This window comes from Corvus cornix, chromosome 5 (assembly GCF_000738735.6).
Source record: "Corvus cornix cornix isolate S_Up_H32 chromosome 5, ASM73873v5, whole genome shotgun sequence".
Classification (NCBI taxonomy): domain Eukaryota; kingdom Metazoa; phylum Chordata; class Aves; order Passeriformes; family Corvidae; genus Corvus; species Corvus cornix.
In genome coordinates, this window is record NC_046335.1 from 47109727 (window position 1) to 47133170 (window position 23444).

The 23444-nt window shown below is 40.8% G+C and overlaps 1 protein-coding gene across 14 annotated transcripts in view; it reads left to right on the top strand.

Moving 5' to 3' along the window:
* Positions 1–23444, top strand: part of BRSK2 (BR serine/threonine kinase 2) — a 310737-nt gene that overhangs the window by 231005 nt on the left and 56288 nt on the right. For all 14 annotated transcript variants that reach the window (XM_019284082.3, XM_019284091.3, XM_019284094.3 and 11 more), the window contains exons 6-10: positions 6367–6400; positions 7300–7368; positions 10282–10428; positions 17655–17686; positions 23092–23256. In XM_019284082.3, the coding sequence (XP_019139627.1) occupies positions 6367–6400; positions 7300–7368; positions 10282–10428; positions 17655–17686; positions 23092–23256 (447 nt within the window). The remainder of the gene's footprint in view (positions 1–6366; positions 6401–7299; positions 7369–10281; positions 10429–17654; positions 17687–23091; positions 23257–23444) is intronic.

Sequence of the window (23444 nt, forward strand, 5' to 3'; positions counted from 1 at the left end):
TCTCTGCTGAAGGCATTCATGGTGGTCTAGGACGAGATGCATTGCCCTTCTCTGCTTTAGTTCTCCATCGTAGCAAGTCATTCGTGTATCAGCAGACCTGTGGTGAGCAGATAATTCAGAGGGCAGATACACCTCAGTGTCCAAGCACCATTTCTGATTTTAGTTACATGACATGATGCTGCACATACTTTTCCCCTTTATAATTAACGTGTACATATGTCTAAAACATATGCAAGTGTCCTACATCCAGTTATTGTTAGGGTTGCAAATTTAAACTCTTAAATTTGGAAATGCCAGAATTAGTACTTTTTACCCCATCTTATCAAGAGCTTCCATTTGCAGCACTCCATTCCCGTCTCCTTCCTGATTTGTACTATAATCTTGCTGACTTCTCCCATTCATTTCTGCTCCATATTTGGCCCCCAAATCCCAGATTCTTTCCCTCTTTTTTACTAGGTTCCAGCTCTAGTTTCCTATACCTGGTTGTCTGAGTCAGTTGCTGTCAGTCCTAGATATACTTCATTCGTGTTGCACTTAGCTGGTTTTAAAGTTTGGTATCATGTGGTGACCCCATCCACAGCACCTCATAGTTTCACATAAAAAAATTACTCTGTGGAGTGGTACCAATGAATGTAGGATTTTGATCCTAATGCTCTAGAGAGTTTCTGCTAGTAAATGCAAACTGCAGTTTTCTAGTGAAATGGTGTATTTTTCTAACATAGTTTCTAGAGAATGCAAATAAATACTCAGGTTTTCCCTTTGCAGTGGAGGATACTAGAATTTTTTCTTTCTCTTCTTTATATGAAAAAACATTTAGTTTAAAGTAGATAGTGGAACTGTTTCAGCCCATACACAGCATGCATGCACACAAATATATGAAACCAGTCTGAGACAGACAAAAAGCAAGGAAAATTGTTGTTAGATTGATAGTAAGTTACAAAGAACTTAAAATGAGGATTATAAAGGGAAATACCAGACAACCTTATTAATAAACATTGGTACCAGCATCACCTATAATACATCACAAGGTATGTTAAAAGAGCTTAGATTCTGCAAAATCAACCCCTGAGAACTTAAGATGTGCTTTTCTTTGGATTGGCAGTGTAACATTTACTTAGCCTGTGCACATTAGAATATGCCCATTAAGTACGAGCTTGTACAGGTTTTTTTCAACAAATCTTTGCCTCATTTGATGATTGGATGTCGTATTTTTGTGAGTAAACAGCTATTTAATGTTTGGGTTTTCCTCATCGTTCATTTTATGGATCCATTTATAACTTCTGCTCACTGCATTCAAGCCTTGCTATGAATGCTAGGTAGGATTTCATCACTGTGTCTTAGGATTGCAAATATTAATTATACTGTTTTCATATTATGTTTGCCACATTGATCTGGTTATCTCCATTTATATGAGGACACAGAATTCTGCAAAATGAAACTCAAAATTGTCTTTGGGTGTACAGTTGGATGCTCTGGGTCCCAATACATCAGGATACTTGGTGCTTGATAACAGTCCTTTACTTGGAGAGCACGGTGCCTACCAACGGCAGCTGCTGCTCCACATGCTTAAAAATGCTGCAAATCAAGCTTTGGATGTGTAGCACTGTGATTCTGAAAACTGGGGAACATGCAACTCATAAGTACCTGTGAGCATCTCGGTGTAAGGCACCTGTTCATTTTTTTCCCCAGAAGAATTTTCTGGCGGGGACAGAGAGTTTGAATCTCCCATATGTCGGTCAGCCGCGTGCATGCAAGCTTGTCCATATTGACATTAAAGTTCCCTCACGTTGCTACAGACTTCCCAATGCAGTCACAAGTAGAAAAGAGGCATTGGGCACAACAACACATCCACCTGACGTACCTGAAGAGAACAGTATAACATTTTCAACCTTTTTTTTTGCCAGTTCTTAACTTTTGGATGCTTAATTTGGCGATCTTTGTGCCCTTTTAATACAAAGGTCTGGTTAATTTTTAAAATTATGATCTCTTAAAGGTTCCAAGATTTAAAAATTTGAACTGATAATTAATGAACTGATTTGCAGATTCCCCAATAATGTAATTGCTCTTGAGGAGTAAACAGCTGTAAGATGGCTGAGGGCTAGATGCTGAGTTTCCTCATCCAAAGGTAAATAACTGAGTTGAAGCTTTAATGGCAATATAGCACTCAACCTGAACTACACCTACTACCTTAATTACAGCCTTACCTACAGCTCCTGCCTTCACTGCAGCCTTAACTACCTACTGCTGCTGGCACCTTTGGTTAGTCTCTCCCCATCTTTTCTCTGTGATCTGTGGCTGTCACTTTCTCTACTCGGAATGCCAGTGTCCTTCTCCTGAATTCCCTTTATCTATTTTGCTACTCCTCTGGTCTTCCCCTTCATCTCAGCCCTTTGCTACCCAGCATGTGGGGGAAAGCAGAGGCAGCCTTTTGCTTTAGTGAGTAACGCCTGCATCTGAAAGCCAGCTTGGAGAGAGTGATTAAGAGAGGGGAAAGAAGGGCTCTAGGATCGAGCAACAGCAAAACCAGCCAGATCTGTGAGGATTTCTCTGCAGCTGTACAACATCCTATGTCAAGGTAACTTCATGCATAAGAAAAACAGTGGAAAGGAGACTTCTTGTTCCTTCCTCTCTGCAGAAACTCTGTCTCTGTCTGTGAGGCCTAAAAAATGGGACTCAGAGAAGCTCTTCTTCCTCCCCAAATAGTACCATCTTAAGGCATGAGACCAAAGGACTGGGGCATGGACACTCATCTTTACTGGGACTTGGGAACCCATCAGGCAGTATAACACATGTTTTGTCACACTGTGAAGTAGGATCACAAAGCTTTTCCTGCCCTTCTTGATCAACCAACCACTTCTCTGGCAGAGCAGTTACTGTGTGTTCCCAGATAAACCATATGTGCCCAATGGATTTGTGTGTGTATGGTGCATGTCTCTCTTACCTACATAAAAACACCTGTAACTCACAGGCACATCACATCTGCACTGAAGATGTGACCCTGGTTGTCTCAGATCTACTGCAGCTGCACAATATCTTGATGTGCACAGGTCAAGAACTATTCTAGTTTCTCAGATGAAATTCAGAAAAGATACATCAAGGATATATACATTTCTTTCTGAATGCCTGGCTTAACTGTCCAGAGCTGTCCTGGATTTCACCGTTGCTCTCTTATTTGCTCTGGGTTAAATGCCACGTAAATGCTCTAAGGTCCCCTAAGATCCTTAAGATTATTGTGTCCTAGAGTCACAGCTGTGAATAACCATTCAAGAGCCCTTCCTGCCCCAGGCAGGCTAGCCTTGGAAAATCCACATCACCCTGGAAATAAACACTGCCAACATCGCTGCTTTTTTTGCAGCGGTACTTGCAGGCAGCAACTGTCTTGATCTTGCTGAACGATATATTTATTTGTTATCAAGGGCAGACTGGGGCTTTTGCTGCACAGAGATGTAGCAGAATGATGAGGAGGTGGCCTAGGGGAAGAGACAGGGAATGTTGCTCTTGACACATCTATATTGAATAATTAGTGATAAGAGCCAAAGAAATATTCATGACTCTGTAGAAAGATAAATAGATTTTTGATTAAATTTGAGTTTTGTCTTTACAGCAGTTGAAGTTGCTCTGTGATTGGTAGCATGGAAATGAGTTTTTTATGGATTCTGGCTGACTGGAGGATCCCTTTTAAAGCTGTTAGCCAAGATAATGCTGCAGATATCTAACTAGTGTATGCTGGCAAGAATTCAGAATGGCAGTGCCAGAAACTTGTGCTCTCTGGGCAGTTGCAATGCAGCTGTTGAATGATTGAATCAATCCAACTTGTTCAAAGGATTTATTATAGCATTTTCTCCACCCAGTCTCCTAGACTTCTGCAGAATTTCGGTGGTGCCTTTTAAGATACATGGCACATTCCACCGCAGTTCAGCAGACGTCAGGAAGGTAAGTGCTTTAAGGGCATTTGTTAGTGGGACATGTAAATACATATGTACCTATCTTGAGTTCTTCACAATGCTTACATTTGTCTTTTCAAGGATGTTAGCACAGGAAGCTTTCAAGGTGGTTGCACTGCGCAGCACCCACAATTAAGAGTTCTGAAATCCTTGTTGGAGTTAAAATATACAAATAAAAATTCAGGAACACTGCAAATTGAGATACTAACTCTTCCACTGCACCCTAGTGCCATAGCCATCCAAAAAGGATTGTACTGAAAGGTATTGCTGAACTGCACAGGATACTATGCGGGATTTGAGAGGTCTGGCTAAAGTTTCAAGGTCAGCCACAGGCATCATGTGTAGTAGCCATTTAATGTACTGGGTGTGTTCATGACTCTCATGGAAAGGCAGCTGTGCCTTGCAGAAGCTAAAATACATGCAAGAGTGAGAAACTCAAACATGCTAAGTACCAGTTGTATTACTATGTTCCCTACAGTTCCCACACTGCCTTCCTTCAATGTTCCATGTAAGCAGTCCAGCACTAGTGAGAGTTGTACTTGTCAGGCCTGGGCTGCAGCCCCAGTTGTGGTGCTGCTCCTTGTGATTTTTGTGTGCCTTAGGGATGGCCTGTACATTCTACACCACTGTTGGATATGAGAAAAAGACAACATCACTAGTCAAGCATTTTCTCAAGGATAATTTGTCTTCTAAAAGCTTGCAAAATCTTGTGTTAGTCCAGTGTTGTGACTGTGGTTTAGACTTTGGGGTTTTAAAAAGAGTAGGTGTAGTGCAGCTCTTGGTTTGCTGTAAAGAGGCAAAATCACAGGAAACAATATATTTTGGAAGTTTAGGAACATGTACATAACATTAAGCAATTCAGTGTCTCACTCTGGCCTCATTTTCTCTGTTGTGAGGTGTGAAAGCTGCGGTGGCATTGCTCTTGATTTAGTTAGAAGAGTAGACTCATGGTGAGGTTCTGGTCATCTTTTTCAAACCAGGGCCAGCTGCAGTTTTTTAAAATGTTAAGTAACTTTGTACATGTTTCCATGGCTGTCAGTGATGGAGCTACACAGAGAGCCTGGGTAGTCTGTCCTACCCACTAGATACAAAACTAATTCTTTCTGGTCTTCCAGTGACCAACTCTAGCCGGCTCTCTGAGGGAGGCTCTGGCTTTTGTTACCTGTTTTGACTCTTGAACCAAGGCTTTTAAAATGTTGTCTAAACTAATGGACTACTGAGCAGATAGATTGGTCAGAATACCTGTGAATACTCCATCTCTTAAGTGGGTCCACAGTTGACGTATTAAATATTGGACTAAGCTGCTGAATTCCACCTTTCCTAAAATTTGTGAGGGATCAGCTGCATTTCTCTCTCCTCATGTAGGTTTTGCTGATAAGGTAACTGCACTCCCAAGTGTACCCTGAGTTTATTGTCATGCTCTGCCAAAAGCTGTGACACCAAATTAGGGCATTCCATGCCCATGGGATGATATTTTGCCATAAGATAAGTGTAGTGTGTATGGAAATTCAATTAATGGGCTGTCTCACTAGGCATTAATATAGCGTGCTAGCACAAAGCTAACCTCACTGTGCTTCTGGTTTGCTCATTACTTTGTGAGACAGGTATTGCCCAGCCATGATTGCATTTGTCACAAGAAACACATGCACAAATGAAGACAGGCTCAGGGGCTGCTGGGAGGTGTCAATATAAACAATAGCATGATTTGCACATGGGTTTCAGATAGTTTGCATCTCTTTTACTTGTCAAGTTACTTTAATGAAGGCTATAAAATAAATAGCCATGGCTATAATCTTTAGGAATTAAAATTATTACCTGGCAAGTTGAAGTAATTAACTCTTCTCAGCCAGGAATCAAACAAGAGATATATGGGTAGAGGGATGTGAAAAGAATATATTAACTCACCAGGTAGTAGTGCTACTGTCCATCCTTTTTAGTTTTTTTAAGAAAAAAAAAAAGGCATGTTGAAATCATGTATTGGCAGCTTTTGTGACCAGTGGCGTAAATGAGAGTCATCTTAGCAGGAGAGATACCAGACATGGTTTAGGGATGCATCTGTCTTTTTTCCTGTAAAAGGCTTTGCAGTGTGGGCCTTCCTTTTAATTAGATACAAGGCCAAGTTAAAGGATGGGATTAGAGAGCTGGAATTCTATACTCACAGAATATGCCTGGTCTTCTCTCCATTGCTCGCTTTGAAGAAGCTCATAGCAGGGCCATAGAGTTTTAAATTATGCTAGTTCTTGAACATTTTCTGAGCTTGTTAGAAATGTGTTCTTGTTGAGGTAAGGAAAAATGTGCTGGTTTGCACACTTGTATTCTGTATAAGCAAGTCTATCATCACTCTGCTAAACAAAATGGAAATGCACATAACCATAAATACCAGGCTGTTACGTGCTCATTTTTACTGTATTTTGTCTTTCAGATCACCACATTATGCTTGTCCTGAAGTCATCCGGGTAAGTTGGTTAATACTAGTGTATATAAATAATTTTTTTGAAGTGTCACTCATTGCAAGTACTCAGATAAACCCTCTGTACAAGAAATCTGCCCAAGGCAGAGGGAAAGGAAAGGACACAAGGAACCTAAACAGAGTTTTGTTTGTTTGGCTCAGCCCTGAATCAAGCCACATTGATGGTATGAGGGAAATAATTGTGTGTTATTCTCACAGTACCCTTCGTATCATGTGATCAGACAGAATACAGGAGCCTGGCTTAATTTGATCTTTTGACCCAAGGGATGCAGTCCCCTCAGCCTTTCTGTCACTGATGTAGCTGTCATCTCAGTAGAAGAGCTGGAGTTGACTGTCAGTGATATTGGTTTCCACTAAACAATATTCTTCCCCTCTCCTCTCCCTTTGTCCTCTGCAAATAAGTATCCAAGATTTCAGTGCCCAAGACTGCCCTCTTCCAAAGCATGTCTCTAATGTAAAGTCAAGTAGGAAGCACACAGCAGGAGCGGCTGTCCAGACAACGCTATGAGTTTGCAAAGAACGTGGCTGGTGACAAGCTCCCTGAAGAACCAGGGCAGGGAAACACACCTTCTTGATGTCCTTAGTGCACCTCTGACTCTGTTTAAATGCCAGATCTGATAATCTGTGAATTGTCAACCATTCCTGCCCTGCTCCCACTTCTGAGCCTTTTCTCACAGATCCCAGATAAGACTGTAAACCGATGTTCACAAAAATTCCATTAGCGGACTGTGTAGTGGCCTCCTCTTAGCTGGGAAGGCCACCGTGGGAAGCAGGTAGCTGAATTGAAACGTGGGGTTTCCCATTCTCCCCTCTCTCATTCTTCAAGGATAATTAATTCATTTACTAGCGATTGGTCTTTTGAACCTCTGTGTCATTGCTGCGCAGGGAGAAAAATATGATGGAAGGAAAGCAGACGTCTGGAGCTGTGGAGTCATTTTGTTTGCGTTGCTAGTGGTGAGTCATCTTCCTTGCACTAGCCTTTAAAAAGAAAAGAAAAATCTGAAAGTGCTGCTGTATTTAATGGCAGTTCTATTGACATCATGAACGGATGGGGTTTTTTTAGTCCTCTATTTTTGTATCTCTTAGTGGCTTCCTTTACTCTTAGTTCTACACCAGCCCCAAAGGAAAAGCATGAGGAATATTTCATTGCTTCTTTGAAACACTGCTGCCCTGCACAGGAGAGCACAGACAGGCATCAAAAACTTATCTCCATAAATGCTCTTTGCTGTGTTGTGGTGTTGCACCACATCAGGAAAGGATGTGTAGGGTTACAACTTCAGGATACAGAGAGGTTCAAACAAGTTGTCCTTCACGGGATCAAAATATGGCTGGGTTTGGGATGCGTTCATTTTTTTCTGCTATATGTGTATATATGTGCTTCAGCAAGTACATGCATACATTAACTGCAGTATTTTTTCAAGAGAAGACTTGAGAACGTCATCTTTGTTTCATGGAAGCAGTGAGCTACATTTTCATTTGGTACACATGGGAATATAAAACTGAGCCAGTAGTACAAAGTTTAAATTAGTTTCCATCTGGCTTAGTAATACTTCTAGTGTTCAAAATTTGGTATCTTGTAACTTACCCTTCTTTTGATCAGAGTTTCAATTCTCCATAGAATTTATTCTGAAACACTGTGCTATTATAGCACTCCTAAACATACAACTGGGTGTCCAGCTGAAGGCAGATAGGCTTGGCATTTGCTATCAATTTCCATAGTATGATATAGGAAAACATAGTGTATGTTACTATAAGCATATACTACATGCAGATAAAATACTCTGTGTGAATATAGATTTTATGTGCATGTTAATTGCTTTATATCTGTAATAGTTCAGCTGATCATCTATAATTCTAAAAGTAACAAGCCTGAAGTAAAATTTTTATATTCTTGTACATTTTTCAGTAAACCTAATTGCTTCACTTAAATGTATTATTTTGAAAAAAGCACTTGTACAGTGTAAAATAAGACATAGATTCTGCATATTATTTTTGTTTAAAATACTTTAAAATTTTAGAGGATTTTTGTATCAAAAGATATGCTGATTCTTTTTTAATGGCTCAAATCAAAATACCTTGAAGTAATCTCAGTATGATGCTTTAATTCCCCTTAACCAATCTTACTCCTTTTTTCTTTTTAGTCGTTACAATTCACTGACATTTTTGATGTTTTAATTTTTTTATCTTGATGTTGCATGAGAAGAATTTTAACTGTCACACTAGATAGCACCTGGTCATCTCTTACTGAGCAGTTACTTTCATAGCTGATAAAATAGAACTGTATAATGAGCTCTTAATATAACTTCTTAAATTTGTAAGAACAGAAGAGAGAATGTGTCAAGATGGTTGGGATTTGTAGGAGCAGGCTTTTCATTTTTAGGGGGATTCTCTGTCAAGACTTGGTGTCTGTTGCTGCATCTTCATCTGTTCCTACATACACACGAGCCTAAAAAATGATTGAAATAAGTCTATTATTGATGGAGAGTGCAGAGCTTGCCAGTTAATTATGTCAGGACAAACCCTGCAAAAATTCTCAAGATATAATAGCAGATGGTAGTAATAAAAGAGGTGTAGTTGTCACCTTCAGGAAATGCCACACAACATCCTTTCTGACTTCATCAGGACTTAAATTGCGTTAGCCAAAATACTGAACTATCAGAATTGATTTTCCTTTAAGTCTGGAATGGATAGGAAAAATGCAGGTAACTCAGGAGGCTGGTTACAGAAGGCAGGGAGGCTCTTCCTTCGAGGCCACTTGAATGAACAAACACCAGTTAGTAGTGCCCAGTCGTGGCTGCCATCAGGCATCTTCCTGAGGCTGCTGTTAATGGAGCTGTTCCTCTCCCTCAACCATAGGCACAGGATTGCTTATACAGATGCACTACTCACTGTAGTAAGAGCAGTGCCAGAGCTGACAACTTAAAGCTTCATTATCACAGCAGCTGACAGCTTGCAGCTTCCCACAATCCATCCTGGGAATCAAGGAAGCTCGGCACCTACTAGAATTAGGCAGTGAGAGAAGGAAGTGAGAATATCTAGGAAGGTGCAGACTTGCTATAAAGGGGTATCAGCTTCAGTCGGTAGAGTTATCCTAAAGATTTCAACTTCTCTTTTTCGTTTTTGTCCTTGCAGCAAGGATAGGTCTTTTACTGCTTTTTGTGGCAAGCTGATGATCTATTCAAAATGTAGTTTCAGCTAAAAAAACCTCAAGCCATTCATGTAAGTGAGCTACAGTAGGGAAGCAATAGGAACTGATGACCTGACCACAGCATGGGAACTGGATGGAGTATATTAAACAGGTAGAATGTCTGCTGCTTCCAAAGGCTAATGTTGGTTGGGGTTTCTTTCAGCTGTGTCATTTCAATGCTCCATCAGAAAGAGCATGTTCTTTACTGAAAGTCTCTCAAAGGCTGTTCACCTCCTTTTCAATGTCTGCAATAAATGTGTCTCAGGAAGATTAAAAATAAGGAGACGATAAACATTGCTGCTGTGAAAGTATGCCCAGGAGGAATACCAGCAGATCAAAAGCTTGAGCTGAATTTAAGTGAATCCGTGCATCTTTGGTGAATTTGCCTGGAAAGGCAATTTCATATTTTGTATTTTACTTTATACTGGTAGTCATTTTCTATTCTAATTAAAGGTCTAATAAAAAAAGCAATGTCCTGAGTTTTGTTTCCTATGTTAGAGGAAATACAGCAGCACTAAGAAATTACTTATTTTCAATGTATAAAAAGTTTTTTTCACTCATTACAATAATTCATTATGAGTGACTTCCCCTTTTCAATTCTTTCACCATGTTTATCCTGGCTTTTCTCCTTTGGGCCTCTCCAGTTCTCTCCTATTGACGGCTCTGTCCCATCCTTGCAGGGTGCCCTGCCTTTCGATGACGACAACTTGCGGCAACTGCTGGAGAAGGTGAAGCGTGGAGTGTTCCACATGCCCCATTTTATCCCCCCCGACTGTCAGAACCTTTTGCGGGGGATGATTGAAGTGGATGCCTCGAAACGTCTCACGGTAAGGAGGCAGTGTGAGCAAGGCTTCCTTTCTCGCCTTGTTGCAGGAATGGTTGAGCAGCTAAGGTAACTTGATGATTTACTGGCATTTCTCTGTCTTTGCTCCTGAGCAAAGAAGGAGTGGAGTCTTTGGGAAGAAGTTTAGTTACCATCTCTTTTGAGTCATGAGGACAGATTGCCTTTGTGGTTTTTTCTGTAGCCTCATGACTCCCTTTCGTATGTAACACTGGGCATTTAGAGGAAATCCCTCATAGCTCATCACAGACTGACCCATTCACACCTTTTGGAGTTCACCTGAGTTGTCTGTCTGATACCAGCAGTTTCCTGGGGGTGTGGTGTAAGTGTTTGAAGGTCACAGGTGTTAGGACTGGTATTTGAAGCTTTGCCATTAAACGGAGTATGATTTTCTTACATTTCTGACCGAAGTGTTGGCTTCTAACTTCACACCATGCAAGCTGCATTGTATTCTATCCTTCATTTGCTCTGCATTATCCTCTAGCAGCCTTCAGAACAAGTGTCTGCCAGTCTGCTCTTTCATTATGTGCCTTGTGGTCCTGAGCACCGTTAGGCCCACAATGTTGAGCTCCTGGCATTCAGCGCTGAGTCTGCACCTGGGATGCCTCCTATCACTACAGCACAGACCCTGCAAGGGTGAGGACTGTGTAGTGATTGTATCCTTCACTAACACTGTGTTAATGTTTTAGGGAATTAAAAAACATTAGCAATTAAAATAATTTTGGAAAGTAAGATTGCCTGCTTGTCAGTGGAGGCGTGTGCCTTTATGGGTACATTGCCCTTGTAAATCCTATTGTCAGGCCGTGGTGATGATTTTATACAGATTTACTAAGCTCACAGATTCTGAGTGGGAGTATGTATAAAGAAATGTAAATTTAAAACTCCTCCTGGTTCTTCAGTCTGCTAAAATATTTATAAATAAACTCTCAGATCACTGGTTGGCCTCTCTGCTTAGGTTGGTAACAACAGCATCAGTCTGTGCCAGCTGTGACGGTGCTTTTGGGATGCAGACACCTCTCTGCTAAGAAGTTAACTGAAACTCCCTTCACAAGTCTTTACACCATTACCTGACAGCTGGGTTTTTCTTTCATTTGTTACCGATCCAGGTCATGCTCTATTTGGTGGCATAGGGGAGAATAATATCCCTACTTTTGCAAACCCAGTAGCCATCACATTTGCAGTACATAAATAGTGCTGGTTGAAAAAAAAATATCAGGCACTTTAAAATACTTTTTTAAAACAGATTTTTAAAGAGTAAAGAAATAACATTTTCACAAGTATATTCATGGAAAGAACACAGCAGAGGTTAGGGCAGTATCCTGAGACATGAGACAGCTGTTCTTCGTGGCCAAGAAAGCAACCAAGTCTCTCTCAAGCTTGGTTTCCTTTCCATGATGTAAACATGCCAGCTTCTCTGTTGTTTTGTTGTTTTTTTTCTCAAATGTGTTAGTGCCAATGGTGTGAGTATGTTAGGGAGCAGATCATCAAATGTTAGATCCTTCTTCAGATTGTTCTGAGTTTTCCCATAGGGCAGAGACAATGCCCTAAATGTTTTGAGTTGTGCAATATGGCAGAGAATGTACACACATAGGAGAGAAAGCAGTTGAGGTAATTCGAGGTCTCAGAGTGACACCCATCCCCCTCCTTTTCTTGATCAAAATTAACCTCTTGCTTCCTCAGGGAGGGAAAAACCCCAGATCAGGTAGTTATTGGCAAGCACTAACCATTGAATTATGAATAAGAATTTGAAATAATACATAATAAAGAGCTGAGAGCTGGGAGGAAAAAAGGATAGCTCTTTGTTATTAGCTGCAGTCTTATTTTCCTTATTTGAGGGTCTCTGGGTTTGCTGTCCCTGCTGCTGTCACACTCCTATGCTGTTAGTGTGCTGCTTGCTTTGATTGCCAGGCAGAAGGGAGCTCTTTGTTTACTGCACAGGAGCTGGGAATATAGAGTTCATTCCGAGGAGAGAGCTGAATTCTATTTTAGCTGTGTCCTGTGAAAAAGGGTATAAATATGGGTTTATTTGGAAGCCTCTATTCCTAGAAAATATCTCACTTGAACCAATTTGATATTTATACAAAGGTGCGAGCAAAATTGCAGCTTGGGTACAATAAGTACTGATGTAGCTGTTACCATCCCTGATCATTTGCTCAGTATCTCACTGGTGAATTCAGCAGAAAAATATAGTGAAATGTAAGGTCACTAGAATTTTTTACTTCATTTTTTAAGTCCCCTCTCTGCTTTGTTCCTCTTTTTTTTATTTGTATCTCTTTTCCTTTTCATCCAACTGCATTTCCCTCCCTGCAGTAATTGCCATTTCACAGCACACCCACACCTTCCCCAGTCCATCTGTTAAAATGATCAACAAAAACAGAACCAGCATTCACGTTTAACTGTCATCATTCGCTTCAGTGTTGGAGCTTGGGAAGATTAATGGAAGGGAGGGTACTTGGAATTATTGTTGCTGGCCCTTTCCAGCCTTAAGAAACAGACATTACCTTACCTTGATTCATTTGTGGGAGCAAGACTTTATTATGTCTTAGTGGAATATTGTTCACACTCGCCATGTGTTACACAGCCTCAAATATGGTTAGTGGGACATCCTTGACCATTCTCATTTACTGGGCCTATTTTACTGAACTTGCTTTGAAATAAAATAATCCATGTTTTTCTTTCATTAAACTGCAAAAGTTGATCCTAGCTGCTGGTGTTGATATTTCTGACCACCCATATTTATGAAAGGTGAAATCAAACAAAGAATGAGTCCTAAGATGATCAGCATTTGAAAGAATATGTCTGAATGGTATGGCCTAAAAGTTAGGCCATAGTTAATCTACACAGATGATGTCTAAGAGAGGTTGTACTGGTCATCTGCGTATTCATTAGCGGTAATTACTAGGGAGAGGAGGATTTAAGCTAAAGAAAGATACTGGCACAAAAAAATGTATGTCGAATGGCCTTACAGGAAAGTAGGCTAGAAACTAGAAGAAGAATTTTAGGCGTATCAGTGAGGTTCTGGGACAGCCTTCTAGTAGGAATAGTGTCAGGAGGGAAAAGTGAAGTAGTAATAAAGTTTAAGAAGGCTTATGGGAGGCGTGCTCTGGGTGCCTAAAGTACTGCAAGATGAGATTTCTTTTAGTTATGTGCTCTTCTCAGCGTTGCTACAGCAGAGAATTACAGCTCCTGTAGTAGAAACCAGTTGCATTCTCAGCCAATATTTTCTTCTCCAGAAAGACAAAGGCAAAGGGCAGAGGCACTTTTCTTTTAAAGATGGATGAGCATTATTGAAACTTTGTTTCTAGAGCAAGGTGGATAAGAGCAGACATTGCAGAATAAGCTATTCCAATAAAGCTGTTACTGTTCTAGCATTGGCCCTTTATACTAGAGTAGAATGTTGGGTGTCCCCATAGGTGGAAATACCTATCCCTGAATATTATCTAAATATTCCTTGAATTACACATATTTTCAGAATCTCCTCTCTACTTTCTGATTTTGTTTTTTCTTGGGTCTAATGTATGCTAATGATGAACTACAGTATCTAAAGAACGTTACAAAAAGGAAGAAGGAAAAACTCACCTGATTCCTTCTTCATTTTTGTAGAAGGTCTTATGGTAAGGTGCCTATTCCATCATTTAAATTATCTCACTTTACAACCTGTAGATTGGAGGTAATTGTCCAGTTGATGTATTTAGGCTGTCAAGGGCCTGTTCATTTCCCGTGCATGTAGGACAGTGATACTTGCCCTTGTCGAGGTCCCTGGAGGCTGCTTTAGTACGGCTGCTGCTGCTGACACAGGTAATGGTTTTACCAGTGCTGCTACCACTGCCAGCCTGAACCCTGTGGCCAGGAAAAGCCTCTATCTTGACATTACACAGTAGGTTTAAAGCTCAGACTAGACCATCTTCTGGATGAAGAAGATTCATTTGAGGTGTGGGTGCACAGATGGGTTTGAGGCTGTTTGCTTTCCGGACAGGGAAGTTTGAAATTTGACGTGAGTTCAAGCCCAGAAGCCCTCATCTATATCCACAGACTTTGAGAAAGTTTTTCTTCAGGTCAGAACTTTTTAGCTTGGCAACTGCTCTGCTGAGATCAGTGCCGAGGATGTAGACAGCGCTGTCTTGTTTTCCATCTGCCTGTCTGTCTCCATCTGTTGTTCCCTGCCTTAGAATTCAGACGTAAGCTCTTTGTGGGAGGAGACCTCTTTTTCTGATGAGCTTGTGCAGCTCTATATCACAATGGGTCTCTCATCTGTGAGAGGGGCTCCTCGATGCTTCTTCAGTGTACAAGTTTAATATTTGGATGTATTTTTATGTAAAACCATGATAAAGGAATTATCCCTCTCCTTCCATTACAGCCTCTTAGCGTGCAGAAATCTCTCTGACTGTGCATGTACAGTGGATCTGAGTGTGTTTTGTTGTTTCAGAGATGATGTCATGAGGCAATTGCCTGCAGTGACTAGGAGACATTAGGAAGCAGCATTTTTACAACTTCCATAAAATGATATTAAACTTGGCAAACTCGTGCAAATAGCAAGAAAAACCCTCTGGGAAGGGTTGTTAAATGCCTTCGTCACTTAAATGCATTTAAGCATTGTGTTTAAATGAAGGCAGGAGTGAAATTAGCTCCCACTGTGTATCTCCCTCCCCTGCACTGCACAGTAGAAAGCGTACAGACTTCTTGTCAAAACCAATCGCCCTCCCATAACCCTCCTGTCACTTTAATGCAGACAAAAAGCGGCAAAGCATTAATTAATTACCTTTAAAACAGTAGTGAAGATGTTGGCAGCAGCAAGCACACTTGTAATAACATTTCAATGCAATTACGTTTGAATCAGCATAGGAAATGGGTTTGTAGAATACTTTTCATGTTTGGGATATCCCAGCATATTTCACAGCAGTGGTTTTGATGTGGATCGAATGGCAGATGTGTAGGTAAACAGCAGCCATGAGAGCTCATACACCTTCAAATGTGTATCAAGGTGCAAGGGGGCTTCTCTTTCAGAAAAATGCTGTGTGTTCATTAGCTTGAAGGAGGTCGATCAGCAGGGATAAGCAGAAGGCATCTGACATCTTCTCCGAAGGAGCCCAGAGGTTCTGTGACTAAGACATGAACTGGTGACCCTCTTTTCTTTCCCCTCTCTAACACAGAAAGTGAAGTGCTGTTGTCTGCTTTGCCATGGCATTTCTGTATATCATGGGCACACAAGAGCACAGTGACCCATGGAGACAGAAAATGCAGCAGGAGAAGCAAGCATGAAAGAGGCTTGGACGTTGCATAGCTGTATCATCTGCATCTTGTCTGAGATCATTAATCTCTCTAACCCTCCGTGTGGTGTAGGGGAAATAACGAGTAGATCTGGTTTTGTCAGCACAGGAGGCACAGTCCACCCCTTGGTAGATCCTCACGGAACTATAGACCTGCTAAGGAGCAATGCTAAAATGCTGTCCCATGGAAGCTGTGCAAAATAGGCTCTTCTTGTGTTCTGTGACTGCACCTCAGCTTGCACAGAACCAGAAGGAAGAGGGCTGTGTCTCCAGGCTGTTAGGGGAACTCCCATAATAATACCTTTATCTCGATGGGAGATGGCAGTGTGTCAGGAATACTCCACCTCGCTCTTAATAGTGCAGGGGTTAGAGGATTACCTAATGCAGGAGAATTGTGATGAAGGGGAATTATTGTGGAGGGCTGAGGCCACAGCTGGAAGTTGTGCAAATCTGCCTGGGCCGGTGGATGCTGGGGGCATTGGTACTGCTTAGAAGACAGATAGAAGTGTGAGTGCCAACTGCACCTCTCATTGCAATGTTGATACAGTCTGGGTTTAAAGGAGGTTGTTTGTCTCCCACACTGTTCCCTCCAGCCTCCTTCATGCTTTCCTAAGCTGCATTCCAGTGTTTCTTTGTTTTTAGGAAAAGCCCTGACTCACTTGAAAAAATGATCTCATATAGAGCCAAACTCACATCTTACTGACTTCTCAGACACAGAGCTGTTGTTCCATAGCACAAAGGTCTCTGATTCCTTGCTCTCTGTGGCAAACATCTACTTAATATCTCTGAGATTTTGTTGTTTTCCCATTCCTTATTTTTTCTCTTTTTCTCTCTGATTCTTATTATTGTGGAAGTGGAATGTAATAAGAGCAGGACAGCTGTCACCATTCTTCCTGACCATTGTAGTGGGTCTGTGATTTCCTCTCATACAAGTTTCCTCTCAGCTCTCTCCTGCCTTTCCCCTGAATGTTGCACAAATGTGAGTCCATGTGCAGTGAGTGTGCATTTTGTTCTGCACCTACAAGGGTGCTGCATAGTGATGAATATGAAAAACATTACCCACATAACAATCACTGGACGTCTAAGAAATGTTCTTTTCTGCTGTGATGATTAAAACAAAATACATTATGAAGATTCTGCTGTAAGTATGTCATATGAGCCTTCTGTTCTCTTTGCTGTTAAGGGTTTCTCTTGGAAAAAGCATGTTGCTTTCTTTTCCCATGCTTGTGGGAAAACATGTCATTGTAATGTTTGTGGGATCTGCCTTCCATAGGTGGACAAGGCTACTTTCAGCTTTAATCAGTCCTCCATTGCATAGTGAAATTCTCGTGTGGAAGAGGAAAGAGGGAAGTGAAATAAGTTCGTGGTCTGGTGTTCAGGTGCAGAATTAGTAAATTACATAGAACCTTATTCTGCTTTGTCCTTAGATTTTAATAAAATATTGATAAATGTGAAGCCAGTCTAGAATGAGTCCTGTATCCAGGAAGGTCACACTACAGATGCACAAATTACCTTGTTTATTATCTGTTTGAACCCAATTTCTTCTTTCTTCCTCTCTCTTTTTCTTCAAAACAAAACTAGAAATGCAATTTAAGTATAAAGGATCAGCTATTATGCAGATACAAAAAGGAGCAGTTAGATTATAGAGGGAAAGACTTGGGAAGGGAGAAGCTTGAATTCTGAAAACACTTGTCTTTGAAGCCTTGCACTTAGCATTTTCCTGGGATTTGCTCCTGATTGATGCATTATGTCTGGAATTAAAGTCTTGTTTGCAGTGGGAGGGGTTAGGATGAGCAGCTCTTTATGCAGCATAAAGTTCCTGTTGCATGCATAGGTCCATCTCTGAAATTTTGCATTTACTTGAATAAGACTGGAATGAGGATGACTTGTGGAGTTACCTTTTCTATTTTACAGCACTAATTCCTTGTTTTCTTTTCCTTTACAGCTAGAACATATTCAGAAACACATATGGTATATGTAAGTAACTTTTTACAAAATTTTCGCATACATTCATTGTTGATTCTGGTATTCCAGTGATCTGTGAAGAGATCACTAGAACAGTGAGACTGGAGTTTAAAAGCAGGTTGCACAGGTGGAAAAAGGGGCAGACAGCAGAAAGACATCTAATTTATTTTTTTTACCCTTTACTACTCTTATAATTGCGTTTATATATACCAGCCTAGGAACTTTCTTTGTACAATGCCTAACAACTGTTTGAAATAAGACATTCAGGCCAGCAACTTGCTGTGTTAAAGAGATACCTGCAGGTGATCAGCAAAAAAAAACCCGGCTAGCAGCCATATTTAGTTTGCTATCCAAGTGCTACAGACAATCCCTTGTAATACCTTCTTGACAAGAAAGCTTTCATTTGTTCCTTCTTGGCATCTTGACTTTTCTCTGAAGTAGAAACAAAAATGATTATATTGATAAGTAAGCACCTGTGAGTAAGAGCTTCTCTGTCTCATAATCCCCACTCCTTCATAGCAAGCTAAGAGGCTGCTTCTAACCTTGTAACCTGTTGATGTGAGAGTACTTCTGTGACTTGATTAAAAACAGCAGTCCTGACGGTGGAATAGGAGGTCTGTGAGAAAAGTACATGCCTGTCTGGTGGTTTGGGTGTAAGGAAGATTGATAGCTTTTAAAAGTGACCTTGCTTTTTGTGTAGCCTTAGTAGTATTTCAAGAAGCCTAAGTAAATAAACTTTTAATACTATGATATCCAAATCAAACTAAGGAGAATACTTCACATAATAAGCAAGGAAATGATGCTTGGATACATTTCTCAGGGTCAGCATTTCCCAGGTGGGTGATAAGGAAAATCCTACCTTCATAATCCTGTCATTGCTCTTGAGAAGTACTTGAGGATGATATGAACTGATACATGATTGTCACCATGAAAAAAACCCCTTTTTCTTTCTTTGTTTTGTTTTCTCTAATTCTATCTTATGGGCAGTGTTCACCTCTGGATTTATATGTCTTCAGTAGGACCTGAGGGGGTTCAACAGTTTGTTGAATAACTAAGAAAAAAAATCAAAAGTAAGAAAAAACTTAGTTCACCTTAAATAGTGACAGCACTCTGCCCATGCTCTCTTCAGTTACCAGACATGGCACCTTTCTAAACCAAAGAAGTACTGGAGTGTCGTTTGCTGCAGGTACTTTTTTTTTTAAAACTCTCATGGATAAATATAGAAAAAATGGAGTTGGGAAATCCCTAACTGTAATCTCTGAAATCCCTCCTCTAAGGTCTTGCTAGCAATTCCAGAAGTAAATGCTGTTTACATCGGATTGGACAGATGATCCCCCTCTGTTTCTTCATGGAGTGAAATCAGCTGGCACTCTCTGTGCTTTTATCAGAACTGGAATAGGAAATAAAACAAAAAGTCATTGATCCCTAATATTCTTATTTTTATCCTCTTCAAGACTTATGCCTGGAACTTTTCACTTGTTGAAGAAGTGTTATCCCAGGTTCACATATGCAATTTCACAGGTGTCATTTCATTACTTTATTCTATATTTAGAATGTGAAGATTTTTTTTCCTGTGGAGACATAAGCATTTGAACATTTTCATGTACTTCTCATTGAAGGTCAGTCTCTCTGATGATTGACATAGTAAACTGCATCTGAGGCTGTTTTCAAAAGTAGAAACTGAATTTTGCAAAAGCAAGTCTCCTCTAGACTTCCAGGTAGTCAGTGCAGAAAGGCTCTTCCAGATGTCTCTTCAGATTGCCTAAAAAGAAGTTTCTGCTCAAAGTAGCTTTTTTAATGAGTCTCTTTCTCATTTTTGCTATACTGGCCATGGATTGACCTTAGGAGGTTAACCTCCTGTGGCTAATTTTAGTCAGTGAATAACCTTGCCACCTCCAAAACTCAGCTGCTTTCATCTGGTAATGTTTCACAACCTCTTTGCATTCGTTTTGCCTGGAAATAATGATGCTGACAGAGAAGAAGGGGTTGTAGTGTTTTATCCTATGGCTCTTTTGCCCTCTTTAATTTTTTTCTTTATTTTATCTACTATTCTATGTAAAATCTTCATCCTTTGTCATAGATAGGTTACTGACCTGAAAGTTGTACTCAGAACATAGAAGCGGTTTCACTTAATTCTTCAAATAAATATTGAGGCTACTGTAAAACTGAAGAAAAGATTTAATTGCAGATTTAGGCAGGCAGAGAAAGAGGTCTTGAAAGTTGAAATCATGATTCACAAGCCTAAAAAAGGAAGAAAGAAACCTAAGTGAAACCTTTCGTCAGCAACCTCCAGTTCTTGCTCTCCCACCCAAATTAATTCAGTGAGGTTTCTCAAGCCTTTTTAATTGAAATCATTTATTTTTACCTCAAATGCAGGTTACCATAAACCAGAAAATAAACAGCAGTTATTTTCAGATTTTTTAATAAAGAGGGCAGATAAAATTACCTGTTATGGTAAATATGCACTCCTGTAACACTGAGTTATTGCCTTAATTGTGAAGGTACCACACTTATTAACAAGAAAAAGAGTAAGTGTACTGGTTCTGCTTTGCTTTGCTCCAATGCAAATGGGCATCTCGGTGAGATTCATGAGAGAATTTCATGGAGAGACTGAAAAGGTCCACCCTGATCAGGAATCACAGCCATTGTATCCACCGATCCTCACAAAAGAGGGTGGGTTTTAAAGCAGCAATTACATTCGTGTGGGCCTTTAAAAAAATATATGTGATTTGCAGTAGTCACTGTGTGACATTGTTTGATGTCTATGTGGGCTGCAATGCAACAAATTTGTCACTCTGCTAGACTGAGAATGGAACAGGCATTGCAGTCATGCCAATCACAGCCCAGACCCGGTGATTTTCGTTTCCTGAAGCACTGAATTGCGCTGCCAAATGACGAGACGCCTCTCTGCAGATTTTACTTGTACCTGATGAGGAGGTGTGAAAATTCCTGACGGTGTCTGAGGTTGACCAGGTGCAGGGCATAAGGAAATGCCACTCTGGAGTGCACAGAGGATGGCAAGCTGTGCTCTCTAGAAATGGCTTCTGTGCTGATTGATACAAAAGGAACTTGTAAATTCTATTCAGACTAGGGCAGCTAGTGGGAAACCCAGGTTTCCTGGAAATTTTCAAAGACAATGATTCTTTTTAATCTCTTTAAATTACCTTAAGGACATCTGCTTGTAACATGAATGATTAATTAAGTCAATACTTTTCAGAAGTGAACTGTAGATCATTAAAAAGCAAAAACACTCAGCTGCTGTTCAAAGGTCTGTCCTGCAAGAATTTATCTTAATGACAAGGTCATCACTGGCTTTAATAGTGCAAGGTTGTGAACTAATCATTGCTTATTACCTGCTGAGAGCTAGATCTTGATCCTAAGAGGTAGCAGTAGCAGGTCACAGTAGCAACCTCTTAGAAGGAATAAGGTGTTTCTTTAGTTGAACAAGGATTTTTGAGTTTTGCCCTTAGATTCAGGACCATGGTGGTATTGCAGAAGACAGACACTTCTGCGAAACTCAAAGGGGGCATCAGAAGCTGTGTTTCAGTGGTTTGACACACGAGAACAAATCCCAAGGAGCAGATTCTATGTCCTGTATGTTTATTTCCAGTCCCCTAAATTGGATAAAACTGAGCAGGGTGTGGGTGAGTGCTCTTTGTAAGAGAAGTGGGATCTGACCCATGTTGTCATGACCCACGTAATGAACACCAGAGTCTGACTCCATGACATGTATCCAGGTAGGGCTGAGCACATTTTCACTGCTTCAGAAGAAGATAAAATGAACATTTCTGAGGAGTCTTTTTGCAAGTGATGTCCCACAAACAGAGCAGATGCCTCACAACTGCATTTCAACTTGCTTAAAAATAAATTGCAAGTAGCACTCAGCAATCTCCTGTGATTGTCCCAGCATGTAGCTGTCCTATCCTGGATACACGACTTAGTGTTGCCTTCTTATCTTGGAGGAGATAAATCTGCATTGTCTCTTTTTATGGTGCATTGGCTGTCTTTTTGGTACACTGGCTGAGACCTTGGGCTCATGTACGTGATCCTACCAGAGCTGATTTCTAACTTACACAAGAAAAATTTAGGACATTTGAACTGGAACTCCTTTTTCTATGTAGATGCTTGGATAGCTTACATCTGAGTCAGGAACATTTTAAACTGTGCGAGTAACTTCACAAGTTGTGGCCACCTTATTTCTTCCAGTATCAAAAGGAAGGATCTCTAGTCCAAACACAGCTCTATAAACAGCAAATGGTGACATCTGATGGAGTTTAAATATTCCTGAATCCTGTTGCCCACGCTGGGAGCCTGGACCCAGCAGTCAGACATATTTGCATCACATAAAAGAAGGGCAGCACCTCACTGGAACAGGGAAACTTGGACATCACACAAAGTATCCATTGAGAAATAGCAGATTCAGAGTAGACAGTTTCTCCAACCAAAACACCAGCACCACCACCAAACCCACCTCTTTGGGTGGATAGAATTTATATGAATTGCTCATTGCCTACTGAAATAAAATCAAAGGATATTCAGGATGTCTGCAATATATATCATTAGTCAGTTATAGATACCCTGACACCTTGACCTGTTTCTTACAGTCAGGGCCTTTAATTGCAATGAATAATCAATATTTCCTGAGCCTAGCGAATGGGATGAGATAATTGTGCAGAAAGCCTGTGTTAACTACATTTGAAAGAGTAATATGTTCTACTGCTAATGGTGTGTTCCGAGATCTGCCACTGACCTCGGGCATCGCACTTGAGCCAAAATTTTCGAATTTCCATCTCTTAAGAGAAGCAGAGATTGTCATGTTTGGGCATGTAATTAAGTAGCCTGGTTTCCTCCAAAACTCTTTAAAGTGTGTCAAGTGGGAGCCTGAGCACTGAGACCTCTTAATCACATTGGAACCATTAACAGAAGAAGCTGCTGCAGTGTCGGTGGTAATCAGAATTGGTGAAAAATAGTGGTGGTTTGTTCAGAGCTCCTTCTTCGAAAGGGAATCATTCGGCTTGCACTTTTCAGCCTCGTAGTCTGAGGTCTGGCCAGCTGATGAGACAACATCTCTAAAAGCACGTTGTGTGTTGTAAATGTTTGGCATTAGGATGCTGAACAGCTGCTTCTATTACAAAGGCACTGGTAAGTGAAGTTCCTATTGCCTTGCTGACTGAACACAGGCATTTCTCATTAAAGACCCAAATCCACAACCTGCTGGTCAATCTTAGCCTTCATGACAGTTTCTTATGAGAAGAATATCTGTCTGGTTGGAAGCTGTGGTCTCTCAGTGGGAATTTAGCAGCTATTTCCATCTGTTGCTGCAGGCTGTGTTTCAGAGTATGGGTTCATTTGTGACTCATGTTTCTTTTCTCTCCTTTCCCTCCCCCTTTCTCTCTCTCATCTTCTTTCCTCTGCAGAGGGGGTAAGAATGAGCCAGAACCAGAGCAACCAATCCCTCGAAAGGTGCAGATTCGTTCTCTCCCTTCCTTGGAGGATATTGATCCAGATGTGTTAGATAGCATGCACTCGTTAGGCTGCTTCCGTGACCGAAATAAACTCTTACAGGACTTGTTGTCGGAAGAGTAAGCACTTGCTCAGTCTTCATATCAGTTGGGTGTCCAGGGGCTTGGGATGCTTATGAGCCTGGGGAGAGGTAGAGAGCACTTTACCTGATGTCTCTCTCTCTCTGAGTGACTGGTAAGAACTTCTCACCCTCTGGCTGCTCATTTGCTGGTGAGGTGTTGGGAGCAAGCCCTGAGCCTTTCTTGCT